Here is a 14,128-nt window from a genome sequence, read left to right as displayed (position 1 = left end):
GAGAGAGAGAGAGGGGAGAGAGTAAGAGAGAGAGAGACAGACAGACAGAGAGAGAGACAGAGAGAGAGACAGAGAAAGAGAGAGAGAGAGAGAGAGAGAGAGAGAGACAGAGAGACAGAGATAGAGAGACAGAGAGAGAGACAGAGAGAAGGAGAGAGAGAGGGCACAAGAAAGAAGAGAGAGAGAGAGAAAGAGAGAGATGGGTAAGTGAGGGAAAGAGCGTGAAAGAGGTGGAGAGATATAAGTATAGAGAGAGAAAGAGTTCAGCGGCATATCGTCGCTATGACTATAATGCTACTTTGAGAAGAGGGTCAACATAATGATTTGCGTCCACTGATGGCAGGCCAGTGTGATAGATGTGCATGGCTAGCACCAGTCATGAGCAGAGCACCAGTCACTCTGTTGCAGGTGACGGTATGCAGCAATCTTGAATCTCTGCAGGTGTTTCCGGGTTGGCTTCTTGTCCAGAATTGCCTGTGGCAGTCTATTCCACACTGGCACGATGCAGTATGGGAAAGAGCGCAGAAGGTAATCAGGAGCTCGTGGCGAGAGATTCAGCTCAAGCTGGAGGGGATGGTGCTGTGCTTGGGCTGCTCGAGTGCAGCGATGACGTGGCGGTATAGCCGGCGGGGGACACATGGCTGCAACTTGAGGCAGACCATGGCCACACATCAGTTTGTACAGTAGGCAGAGAGCAGAGACCTTTCGCCGAACAAGGAGGCTGGGAAGAATCGTACCAGGACCAATGACATTTAGGGCGCGGAGCTGGACAGCATCCAGCATGGCCAGGTGTGAGGGGGCTGATCCCATCCACGCAAGGGGGGCATATTCCAGCATTGGCCGGACGAATCCTTTGTAAACAGTCACCCTGCCCGCGTGGCTGAGGAGGGGTGCTGCCTTCCGCAGGAGGCCCAGCCGCTGCTTAGCACGTGATGCCACTTGCCGAAGGTGGAGTCTGTAGCTCAGTTTAGAATCAAACGTCACTCCGAGCACCTTCACAGATTCATCTGGTGGGAGAGGAGTTCCGCCAAATGACAGCTGGGGAGGCACTGTATCCTTCCGCTGGTGCGACAGAGTGATCGTTTGCGATTTTGATGGCTCAAACGCAATCTTCCATCTCTTGCCCCAGGCATGAAGCTCATCTAGGCTGCGTTGTAGTGAGGCATTCGAGGCTTGGTCAAGGAGGGAGTACAAAGTTGTATCATCAGCAAAAGTGTTCAGGTTTGTGCCATGCGACAAGCAGCTTGAAATGTCGTTTACGTACACGAGGAACAATGTAGGTGTTTCTGTGGTATAGCGGACTGAAGAATAGTAAACGTGTTTTGCAATATTATATGTATGAAGCTATTTTGTAGATAGTATGTTCCCATTCCGTTTTTGCTCTGGTGTAGCCCTGAGGTTGATTTGCTTACCGTAGTTCCGCGCATATAAGCCCATGGGCTACTATACGAAATAATGCATTTTCCGGGGAAAAAAATCAGTAATAATGGTTCGTTTTTTAGCCCTGGGCTTATATTCGAATTTTGAAGGCAGCTGGCACGCGAAAAGGTACAAGTCGTGCGCGGTTGTCCGCCTACTGTAGGTACCGGTACTGGTAATGTAGTCTGCACTGACATGCTGTACTATTGGTTTTTTTAACCCTCCACTTTCTTGTTTTCTGGCTCATCAACAAGAACAGCTCGTACCAGTATTGCGAAAATAAACTTGACAAACGGGTCCGTAACGGTGTTTTGGTCTGTTTATTAGCCCATGGGCCTATAAACGGAGGTGGGCTTATATTCGGATATAGGCCCGTGGGCTTATATGCGCAGAACTACGGTATTTATTTCTGCCCTTCCACTCTCTCTTATTCCTCCTGTCGTCCACATGTATCAAAGGAGGCGAAATCGCCTGTTTGTGGTGCGACGTTAAATAAACTTCTACAACAACAACAACGGTCGGGAGGCAATGGTGTCAGGTCGGAGCTGTGAGTGGCTGAGTCCTTGGCTGACTTCTTCGACAGCACAGACTGTCCATTTCCCTTTCCTGGCACTGGCCCGTGACGTTTTTCATGGAATGTCCACCGTCCCTCGCATACAGTGGTCTAGGCCAAAGGTTTACAGAGGTGACTGTGGGGAGGGCATCAGCATCAAGAGATACTCTTCCTGTCATCATTCCCTTCTTGTTTTCACGGACACTGCTATCATGAACTGCAACTGTCTGGTGTACTGCGGTGGAGCATGTTGTGATGAACTCGCTTAGCCGTTGGTCATTGCACTGGGCACTGAGATTGCCACTAAAGACAACTACTCGCTTCTTGCGGCGAGGCTCTTGAGCCACCAACTGCCAAGAATCACCCTGGATGGCCTCTGTTGTGAACAAACGCAAACACACGAGGTAGGGTTTGTGACTTATCTTTCAGAAGACCAAGAGAAAAGACTTCTTGTCCATAGCAAAGGACAGGCAGAAAACCGTGATGCATGTGTGTACTAGTATGCGTACACACGCGAGTGCAAAAGGGCAATGCGTACAACAGGCAGAACATATATGGATACACCACGCCCCTTCTGAGATAAAAGACATATTTATCTGATCAAAACAAACAAAAACAAAAAAAACACAGCAGCAATGAAGTGCATAAGTAACAGCAACAGTCATAGGTCCGGCAGAAGAGCAGAAACAGAATGAGGACAAAGTCATCAGTCATAAGATTGTCCGCGTGTGGATATCACATTAAACGGGACATTCTGCTGCCGATGGCGATGACTGCGGCGTGGTGCAGGCTGTGCTGGGGCATGTACACCAGGGGCAATAGAGGCAACTGGTGTCTGGCCTTGTGCCGCGTCTGGAGCATAAACAGTAGGGACGGCTGCAGCTGGCGGGGGTGTAGGAGAGACTCTTGGTCGGAGGAAACGGCGGTTGCGCCAATAGATGCGGCCGCTTGGAAGTTTCACCAAGTAGTCCCGGTGCTGACCAATGGCTACGATTGAGCCATGAGCTGACCACAACTTGGTCCGGGGATGCTGGATGTCGACATGTGCTCCAAGAGACAGACGAGGAAGGGACCGAGCAGAGCGGTTGTAATGCTGCTGAGTCGACTCCAGGTAGTGTGATGAGCGCTGGTCAACTTCATTAGCGTGTGTTTGCCATGCAGGAGCAAAGCTGGAATGGTGGGCAAACACAAAAGACGACAGAGGCCGGCCGTAGAGAGCTTGGGCAGGACTCTGACCAGTGGCGTTCGGGGTATTCCTCCACTCAAGCAACGCACGTTGAAAGGAATCCACGTCGAGGTCGCCATTACTAGTGGTCTTGTGAATTAGCGACTTCATGGCTTTCACGGCATTCTCGGCAAGCCCATTCGACTGCGGATAATGGGGAGAGGATTTAGCATGACGGATGTGCCAGGTATCACAGAACTTAGCGAACACATGGGACTGGAACTGAGGGCCACCATCACTGGTAAGTACCTCGGGGACACCAATGTCAGGAAACCAGCGGCGAAGAGACCGAATGACGTCTGCAGAGGAGGCAGTGCGTCCGAGCTTGGCAACGCAGGGCCAGCTGGTTAGTCGGTCCACATACACTAGATACTGCAGGCCTTCACACTCAAACAGGTCGGCGCTGCAATGCTGGAATGGCAGATCTGGAGCACGATCGTCCACACGGAGTGGCTCCTTCGGTTGTGAGGCGCTGTGCAGGCGGCACTTGTCACAACTGCGGACAACATGCTCGATGTCGGCTGACAATCGTGGCCAGAATACAATCTGCCGGGCACGGGACTTCGTGCGCGTCAATCCTTGATGGGATGCGTGCAGATCAGACAAGACACGCTGCCGGAGAGCGACGGGAATCAAGAGACGGGGTCCTTTCATCACTAAACCACTGTCAATAGAGAGGTGCTCGTGACCATTCCAGTACGGCTGGAGTGACTCAGGCATGAGGGACCTCTTAGCAGGGAAACCAGACACGATGAACTGAACTAGGCACTGGTAGTCAGCGTCGGCCTGGGCGGCGGAGCGGAGCGCGTGGTACTTCAGGCCACCAGACGTATCAAGCGTGCACACACGGATAGCAGCGCCCTGAGAGGCAGTACTCTCACCCAGTTCATCGTCAGGGCAGGGGTCGCTGACTGGATGGCGGGACAGAGCGTCAGGGAAAGCATGATCCGTGCCTTTCCGCCAGGTTGCGTGTAGCTGATAGGGCCGAAGTTTCAGGACGAGCCGCTGCAGCCGGGGATTCTCTATCTGATCCAAGTAGTAGGAGTTCAGAATAGGGATGAGCGGGCGGTGGTCGGTAATAACTTCAAACCGAGCACCGGAGAGATAGATCGAACACTTGCGTACTGCCCAGGTAACTGCAAGGCATTCAAGCTCAATGACGGCGTATCTCGTCTCGGCATCAGAGAGGAACCGGCTTCCACATTGGAGTATGCACCAGGTGTCGCCCTGCTGCTGCCACAAAACATAACCAAGTCCGTTCTTCACGGACGCATCAGTTTCTAACCGAAGCGGTCGGCCAGGCTGAAAGAACGACAATATCGGGGGAGAAGCCAGGGCAGCTTTGACGGCGTTAAACGCGTCAGTGTGTGCCGACTCCCACAGGAACACATTCGTGGACTTCAGCAACGGGCGAAGCGGGTCGCTGAGCTGTGCGATACGGGGCGAGAAATCACTACACTGATTGATTAGCCCGAAGAATGAGCGGACGTCAGTGCGATTAACGGGTACTGGGAAATCAGTGATGGCTGCCGTCTTGTCACTGTCAACGGTGTACCCATCCGTGTTGATGTGGTAGCCACAGTAGTCGACTTCTGGGACGCCGAAGACGAATTTCTTGGCGCTCAGGGTAATGCCGTGCTGACGGGCGCGGAGCAGAGCGTCACGAACGTGGGTGAAATGAGTCGTCAGTTCCGTATCGTACACAAGACCATCGTCAACCACTTTTACGAAGTTGGTGAGGCGATCAAACGCTGCGTCGGTACGGGAGTTGAATACATCACCAGCCGAGACAAGGCCCTGCGGGTTGCGAAGAAACTGGTACCGCCCCCACGGTGTGATAAAGGTGGTGAGCGGCTTGGCATCGTCGGACAGCGGGACTTGCCAATAGCCATGTCGGGCGTCGAGCTTCGTGAAGTAGCGGGCTTTGCCGATGGCTGCCACTGCGTCATGTGGTGTACGAGCAGGATGGGTGGGTCTGCGTACCTGATCATTCAGCTTTCGAAGGTCCACAGTCAGTCGCATCTCAGTTGTGCCCTTCTTCTCAACGAGAACGATTGGATGGCACCACGCAGAGGGTTCTGTGACTGGCTCGATAATGCGATCATCGACCATACTGTCCAGTTGGGACTTTATCTGATCCCGGTAGGCAAACGGTATGGTGCGAGCAGTGCGGACGCAGCTGGGTTCTGCACCTGGTTCCAACTGAATGTCCATGGGCGGACCATCCATTGGTGGAAGCTGTGAGCTGTCGAAAACGTCGGCAAACTCTTCCAGAAGCTGCTGTTGGAGCTGCCGGGCCGTGTTGGGTTCAGTACGGGCAGAACGGACAAACACGGAGGGCCAAGAAGCAGGCAACAGATTCAAGGCACAGAGGCTTTGGCGGGATAGCAGTGCCTCATCCAGGCCTTTGTACACGTGCAGTGTGGTGTCGTGTGTGACGGAATCGAGCGTCAAGGTCGCCTGGATCTTGCCAAGACTGGTCAAGGGTGCGCCATCAGCGGTGCGCACAACATCCTTGTCGGTAGGCAGATTCTCAATAAAGTCTCCGAGGAGCTCGAGGTGTGCAGGGCCAATAGCGTTGATGTCGCTGCCGGTGTCAGGAAGCCAGCGCAAACTGGTTGGCTTGTCGGCAGACACGAGCTGCGTGTTGACGGCTATGGTAGCCCCTTCACGGGAGGACGCGGCACGTTGCAGCTTCAGCTGACCGACAGTCCTCTTAGAAGCAGACGGACACATGGATAAGAAGTGACCGGTGCGTTGGCAGCCATTGCATTTGCGATCCGCAGCAGGGCAGGGTCGCTTGCTATGAGCGGTGCGGCCACAGTTGGGACACTTGTCCGGCGAGGGCTTGCTGCCAGACTTGGTATCCTTGGCTGCGGGTGCTCGAGCTTGCTTGGATGCCATTCCTTTCTGCTTCTTATAGCTGGAACGAACGGCACTCACGGACGCGTCTCCAGTGGCCTGACTGGGGATACGTGACGAGGTTTGACTGGCAGCCTCCTCGGCGCGGCATAGGTCGACGCAGGTTGCCAGGGTTAGATCCTTCATTGCCAGCAGCTTGTGTCGAACGTCATCCTGCAGGATGCCGGTAACAATGCGGTCTCGCAGAATTTCATCCGTGTTAGCCTGGAGCGACTGCTGGCATGTTTGACACATACGCCCTGAACATGTCGAACAGACATCCAACCCGGAGAAGTTGCACGCATGAAACAACTCCCTCAGGGATGTGTACCACGCGTCGAACGTCTCTCCAGGTTGCTGGGCACGGCGGTAAAATTCAATCCTGTCCAGCAGGGGGTTGCGCTGGCGCCGGATGAACTTGCGTAGTTCAACCATGGCCTCCGGGACATCATGGGTGTTTGGCACCACAATCACACCTTCACGAACGAAACGTCGCAGGTCCTCATCCAAGGCCTGCCTAAACGCGGCCATCCTTGTCTCGCGGGGCTGCGCTGACAACAGCTGACACCGGGAGTAGTCCTCCCAGGCCTCGCTCCACGATACAAATTCAGCTAGATTCGCCGACGACAACAATATGGGCCGATCCACAGCGACGAGCTTGGTGGATGGAGCAGGAGCAGACGAAGCAGGTGCACTCGTGCTGCTTGATGATCCTTGCGACATTGACTGCAACAGAGTTTGGAGCTGCGCATCGCGCTGGGCAGATGCTTGCACTTGAGCTTGGATCAGCTGCACCAGTTGGTTGATGTCCGGCTGTGACTTAGCACCATCCGCCATGGCGAAATCACAACTATCGATATCGTACTACAAGGCTACGAAAAAATTCTAGAACTTCGAAACGGACAATTTTCGAAGCGAAACGAAAACGGGCAGAGAGCAACACTACAGGTGGGCTACTCTACAACTGCAATGGAACTACTAGTATACTAAGACTACAGGTAAAGTAAGACGTTCACTGCGCCATGTTGTGTCAACAAACGCAAACACACGAGGTAGGGTTTGTGACTTATCTTTCAGAAGACCAAGAGAAAAGACTTCTTGTCCATAGCAAAGGACAGGCAGAAAACCGTGATGCATGTGTGTACTAGTATGCGTACACACGCGAGTGCAAAAGGGCAATGCGTACAACAGGCAGAACATATATGGATACACCAGCCTCCAAGTCCAATGCAGGGGTTGCATTGGGCACAGGCTTGGCTGGCATGTGTCCGAATCGACATCCTCCATGCTGCTGAAAGTCATCTGCGTCCGAGCACTCCGTGCCTGAGGGCCCACTGTCCTCGATCACTTTTTCAAAAGTGCGGCTACGGGATACGGCGTCCACGTGCGCTCCAGTTGTTTCCTGATCCTGCAGATACTGCTGCTGCTTGCTTGCATGGTTGCCTTTGCCTTTGGTACGGGTACGGCGTGTACGCTGGCTGTTGAGTGTATGGGTACTGCCGGGCAGCTCCGAGGAGGAATCCACGGCTGTAATGGCGGACTTCTTTTCAAAGGAGACACGAACCTCCGCCTTCAACTCCACGATTTGTGCAGAGAGCTCATCTAAGCGTCGTAGGAGGCACCTCTCCCGGTCTCTCGACTCACTGACAAAAGTTTTCAAAGTCTGCAGCAAGCTAACCACATTTTGCTCAATACCAGGCAGAGAGCAGAGCAGTTGTGCCGGCTCGCCTGTCAGCTCGCCCATGTCAAACAAATTTAGGACTACGACTTCGGGCACCACACTACTAGGCTGGTTGCTAGTCACGGTGGTCTTTAGTACCAGGCTGGTCGCTAGCCACGGTGATCGTTAGTTCCAGGCTTGTCGCTAGTCACGGTGGTCTTTAGTACCAGGCTGGTCGCTAAGTCACGGTGGTCTTTAGTACCAGGCCGGTCGCTAGTCACGGTGGTCTGTAGTACCAGGCTGGTCGCTAGTCACGGTGGTCTTTAGTACCAGGCTGGTCGCTAGTCATGGTGGTCTTTAGTACCAGGCTGGTCGCTAGTCACGGTGGTCTTCAGTACCAGGCCGGTCGCTAGTCACGGTGGTCTTTAGTACCAGGCTGGTCGCTAGTCACGGTGGTCTTTAGTACCAGGCTGGTCGCTAGTCACGGTGGTTTTTAGTTCCAGGCTGGTCGCTAGTCACGGTGGTCTTTAGTACCAGGCTGGTCGCTAGTCACGGTGGTCTTTAGTACCAGGCTGGTCGCTAGTCACGGCGGTCTTTAGTACCAGGCTGGTCGCTAGTCACGGTGGCCTTTAGTTCCAGGCTGGTCGCTAGTCACGTTGGTCTTTAGTACCAGGCTGGTTGCTAGTCACGGTGGTCTTTAGTACCAGGCTGGTCGCTAGTCACGGTGGTCTTTAGTACCAGGCTGGTCGCTAGTCACGGTGGTCTTTAGTACCAGGCTGGTCGCTAGTCACGGTGGTCTTTAGTACCAGGCCGGTCGCTAGTCACGGTGGTCTGTAGTACCAGGCTGGTCGCAAGTCACGGTGGTCTTTAGTACCAGCAAGAGTACATAACCCCCCAGAGTGTGCAACGCCTGATCCAGCTCTGCATAGGGTCTTGGTCGAGCGGAATCGGATCTTTGCGTCATAATACCGTACACATCTGGGGGGAACCCGGGGAGTCGCGGGTACTCTTGGATCAAAAACAATGGTGCCCTGCCTCGAGACCGGCCTTGCGCTGGTGTGAAGTGTACGCATGACATCAGAAGATCCGATTCCGCTCGACCAAGACCCTACACAGAGCTGGATCGGCGTTGCACACTCTGGGGGGTTATGTACTCTTGGTACCAGGCTGGTCGCTAGTCACGGTAGTCTTTAGTACCAGGCTGGTCGCTAGTCACGGTGGTCTTTAGTACCAGGCTGGTCGCTAGTCACGGTGGCCCTTAGTACCAGGCTGGTCGCTAGTCACGGTGGTCTTTAGTTCCAGGCTGGTCGCTAGTCACGGTGGTCTTTATAGTCTGTTTCAAAAAGATTTACAATCAGGTTTGGGTCTTAAAAAGTATGAAGATAAGGGAAATTTGGACAACAAAGTACATAGAATGGCTTGTTAGGACACGGCAAATTGTTCTGTGAAGGTTTCGGACCAATTGGACCAGCCGTTAAGGAGTTAGAATTTCGGCCAGGTTTCCGGCCTTTTCCCATGGTTTACCATTTGCCCAGGAAGCCAGTATCGATTTTCTTATCAAAACCCACGATTTATCCTTTCCTTTTTGGCCTTGTGGTTATGAATGCTGTCTGCTGACCATGAAGTTGTGAGTTCAAATCCCAACCTATCCTCAAGTCAAACTTTTTTGTCATTGTTTTGGTGATCAAGCTGGTGCAAGACAAAGAAGATGGCTGCACCAAACGACTTGTTGTTGAAGCTCGCGCTTCCTGCCGAACTGACTGACACTTGACTGGCTCACGCCATGTGAACACACCCACAACACTGCAATGGTGTGAGTGAATATGGAAGTCATCGCGCTGTAGCTTTTTGAGATTTATTTTAGTTTCAAGATCGCCAATTTATTTGAATTTAGCAGTCAACGCCGTCTTCTATCAGCGTTCACAAGCGTCTGCTTTTCTCAAAATGTCGTCAAAGTCACATGGATAGCTTTGCCAAGTCATGGCCTTGGGAATGAGTCCGTGTCGATGTCGTTTTCGTCACACGGTGAGTAAATTGCATCGCAGCTCAAAGAAACTATTTTGGTCACAAAACGAATTGGGACACATGCCGCTCGTCAACATTTACAACACTTTCGTTTCGACATGTCCTCTCTGACTCCATTATCGATACGAGGAAGAACTCGTTTGTTGTAAACCAGACGTACTCGTACATGACTGTATCAACGTGAGTGAGTTGTCAGTTTTCCTGCTTTTGCGCGGAATATTTCTTCGAGTTCACAGTGAGTTTTTCCAGGCAGCGCTCGAGTGCTCATACGGTAAGACGCCAAACTCTGCGGGCGATCGCCAGGATTGCAAATCTTTTTGAAACGGACTGTAGTACCAGGCCGGTCGCTAGTCACGTTGGTCTTTAATACCAGGCTGGTCGCTAGTCACGGTGGTCTTTAGTACATGTACTACTGAGTGCTAGAGTAGATGCAACCAAGACTAGATCTTTGCGGATAATGCCGGCAGAAAAATTGGCAGAATTCGGTACTTTTTCTGATAAGTTTCATGCATGTTTGGTATGTGGATAAAGAAATGGAGCAGAATTCGAGGAATTGCCCGCCATAAGGTTTGTATGGTTCTGCCAATTTCACTGCTTTTCGAGCAGAATCTGCCACCTTTTCGAGCATTATCCGCCAAGACACCCTTAGCAAACAACGTTATGTTGTAACGGTATTAGAGAGGTTCCGCATAACGTAATTACGTTAGTAAAAAAACGCAGTCGATCTACGGAAAGTCTTACGTAAACTGCATGCGCATCTGCGTTCCGCCATACGGAGTTTTCAAATCACGTAGCTGCCCTTGGCAACTCCGAACGCGGCAGTGTACGACCAGATCGACCTGGGGAGAGAGTCATAAATTTGTACCCCAATCCACTTACGGACCAGCTACGTTATCAGAACCCTATCTGCGTACTCTACGTAGACAACTTTCCGTAAGTGGAGTGCAAACTTGCGAATTCACGGGTTTTCCCCGCCCACTAATTTAAAGTTGCTCAACTTTACGTAGTGCGGAACCTCTCTATTACCGTAAGGGGGAAAATAACGTGATTTGGTCTCGACCTTTAGCAAGATGCACGCTATTTTTAGTACGCTGTTGCCGCTAGAATAGCTTTTAGTTCGCGCGGTACAACCATTTATGTCACCATATACGCGATACAAGGTGAACTGAGTACAGATTATGCAATATTTGGCCAAAAAACGTACCGTTGGTAACAACGATAAATCAGCCCCCATATCGTTTAAACGGTGCAGCTTCAACGCTATTTGGGTGATCAAGGTACGAGTACCGTAAAAAATAGCGTTACCATTGTTTGCTAAGGGTGTCTAATGCCTAAACAAGACTGTTACGCTTTCGACTTTTTCTACATGGGTAACTGTCACAGCTAAAGTTCTGGATTTAGCACAAGCACACACACACACACACACACACACACACACACACACACACACACACACACACACACACACACACACACACACACACACCTGGTCCTGGTAAACACTGCCATGACGGTCATGTGTCCCCTTGCGGGACCGACAATATGGAATGACGAGCGACGGCAAAATTGGAAAGTCGGCAGTCCGCTGAGAGCACACACACACACACATACACGCATACACACACACACACACACACACACACACACACACACACACACACACACTAATTTCAATTTCCAGTACGATATGACAAGTATTGCTATGCTTAGAAAATGATGCCAGGTTTTGGTCACAAGGGTTGTAAACAGATCAAGCAGCACAGCACTGGAAAAGGAGACTTTCTAACAACTCTCCGTTCTCGTTTTCTTCGTTGTCACCATGTACAGGCCAATACGATCCAGAGGCTCCCATCGGTAAGTGGTATCAACAAGTTAATTAAACAAAAACATATACCGGTATTTTACTTTTACCATGTGAAGTTCATCCATCGTCCGTAGAGGGCTCAATTTGTCGAAAGCAAAGAGCGGAATACACGGACAGATACTTTCGTTCTCCTTTTTCTATCTGTGTATATTTGCCTAGCTTAATGCAACGGAGGTGTGGAATTGAATCAAATTTCGTATACCCCCCCCCCCCCCCGCTCACCTCACTACATGCAGTTCACATCTGACTTTGTCTGCAAGATCCTTACCACTCCAACATGTACATGTCGATGAGGACGAAACCACATAAGACAGTATTCCTGTAACATCAAAACACCATAAGACGGTACTCAAGTTACATCAAAATACCATCGTATTCAAAAGAGGTTTCAATGCGAGACAGGCGTTCACAGAATACACTGCAGTAGTGGTACATGGGTTAAAAGGGGGCAACCTACCCATAAATTTCATATGGCATTCAATTGCCCGTAACTTTGGCGTTTCTCAATGGATTTGAGTGAAATTTTGACCACACACTCCTGCCACTATGCTGGCCCTCAGGACATGATTTTATAAGTTCTTGCGCCTCACTGACAGGCTTTCCAGGCCGGAAAAACTCAAATTTCCGGCATAGTGCCACGGTGTGCGAGCCACCCTGGAGCCAAACAATGCATTTACAATTTTTTCACATTTTCGTGCCCATTCTGTCCGTGCGCGGGACCCAAACCTAAAACAAGTCCAGAAGCAGCCATGGGTGGTGGGGTAGGGCCCCTCAACGTGGCCCTGGAATCTGTCACTACGGAACGAGTGGGCGTTCTCTCACAGACTCCCACAGACCCAAGTCAATTTTTGAATTTTTTTAGGTCTAGCACGTGCTACGAGGTCGTACATTTGATACAACATCCAGTGCTGGGACGTCCACAGCAAGCCATTTCCACATCGAATTTTGGGTAGTCTGCCACCTTAAGAGCAAAGGGCGCGCACGTGCGTGTGTGTGTATATGTGTGTGTATGTGTGTGTGTATGTGTGTGTGTGTGTGTGTGTGTGTGTGTGTGTGTGTGTGTATGTGTGTGTGTGTGTATGTATGTGTGTGTGTTTGTATGTGTGTGTGTGGAGGGGGGGGGGTGTGTGTATGTGTGGGTGTGTGTGTGTATGTGTGTGTGTCCCATATGGTGCTGTGGTATGTCCAGTCGATTTCCAATCGAGAGGTTGCGGGTTCAATTCCAGACGATTATGGTCACACACGTCTTTCTTCTCTTTCTCGGACTCTTCCTGACTTTTCTTTCATTCTCCTGGGTGGTTACCAACAGCCAGTGTATGCCGGAGTATGTGGTGTGGTGTGTGTGTAGAAAAGAATGGAAAAATGAAAAATAGGGATTCACTGGCCAGAAAAAGTCACTTCAAACAGCTGTGTGGTGAATACCAGGCTAAAAATAGTGGCGGTCAATTCATCAGCCTTGCAAGCTGTGGAATGGTGTAATCCCAGCACAAGTTACTATGTCTAACATAGCTGTTCGCTATCATCACTTCCGCGATGGGCATGTCTGAGGTCTGAGGTGTGTGTGTGTGTGTGTGTGTGTGTGTGTGTGTGTGTGTGTGTGAGGTGAGGTGTGTATGTGTGTGTGTGTGTGTGTGTGTGTGTGTGTGTGTGTGTGTGTGTGTGTGTGTGTGTGTGTGTGTATGTATGTGTGTTTGTGTGTGCCCTTCTTGACCTGACCAATGCCCTCGACTTGTTTTCGTCTTTCTGGTTGGCTAATACTATAGTATGCGACGACTATAGGGTCATGAATGGAAAGTTTGTGTCAACACACTATGGCATGGCCAGTGAGGTGACGTGTGACACCGGATCCTACCCTGCAACCCCGCACGCAGTGGCACAGTGTGTTAGCAGGAACGGTCTCTATGGCTGGTCGATCTCGGACTCTTCTCCACCTGAGGACAAGATGTGCATCCGTAAGCATGGTCTGGTTTGGGTGACTGTATTTAGACAATTGAAATAATTCGGGAGAGGCCAGCGTCTCTTGCCAGAAGAGGGGAGACTCATTCATGCGACTTTCGATTGGCGTGATGAGCTTCAGCAAATGCACAGGTTTTCTTTCAGAACTCACCAATATTGATCTCTAGGCATTGCTATTGTTTAAAGAACAACCGAATCGGAAATAAAATGAAGATAATAATAATAGTAGGTGGAAGCAGAACGAAGAAGTATACAGTAAGATCGTGTGCAAGTACATAATATTATTTTTATACTGACCTGCTGAGAATGATGGAATAGTGCATGCTGTCTGTGTATACATGTATGTATAGCTTAAGTGTAAACCTACCAGTGGGGAGCTATTGTGCGTTTGATGGCTATTATCTGTATGTATGTGCATGTGCGGGCATGTGTGGGCATGTGCTTCAACGTGGGTGTGACGTTTTTGTGCATGTTCTGCTTGTGTGTACATGCGTATGTGTGCATGTTTGCGGCGCCATCTTCTTG

At 50.8% G+C, this 14,128-nt stretch overlaps 1 protein-coding gene across 1 annotated transcript; it reads right to left on the bottom strand.

Annotated features, from left to right (window-relative positions):
- Positions 1-2,678: 2,678 nt before the first annotated feature.
- Positions 2,679-6,935, bottom strand: LOC135812835 (uncharacterized protein K02A2.6-like). Its single transcript, XM_065326051.1, has one exon. It carries the CDS (start codon positions 6,933-6,935, stop codon positions 2,679-2,681), a length of 4,257 nt encoding a protein of 1,418 aa, XP_065182123.1.
- Between the last annotated feature and the right edge of the window lie 7,193 nt (positions 6,936-14,128).

The sequence above is a fragment of the Sycon ciliatum genome, chromosome 3, assembly GCF_964019385.1.
Source record: "Sycon ciliatum chromosome 3, ocSycCili1.1, whole genome shotgun sequence".
Lineage (NCBI taxonomy): Eukaryota > Metazoa > Porifera > Calcarea > Leucosolenida > Sycettidae > Sycon > Sycon ciliatum.
This window is presented reverse-complemented; position numbering and strand designations above follow the sequence as displayed.

Excerpts from the sequence above, each read along its gene's own strand:
- LOC135812835 (XM_065326051.1), bottom strand. The coding sequence starts at position 6,935 with ATGGCGGATGGTGCTAAGTCACAGCCGGACATCAACCAACTGGTGCAG.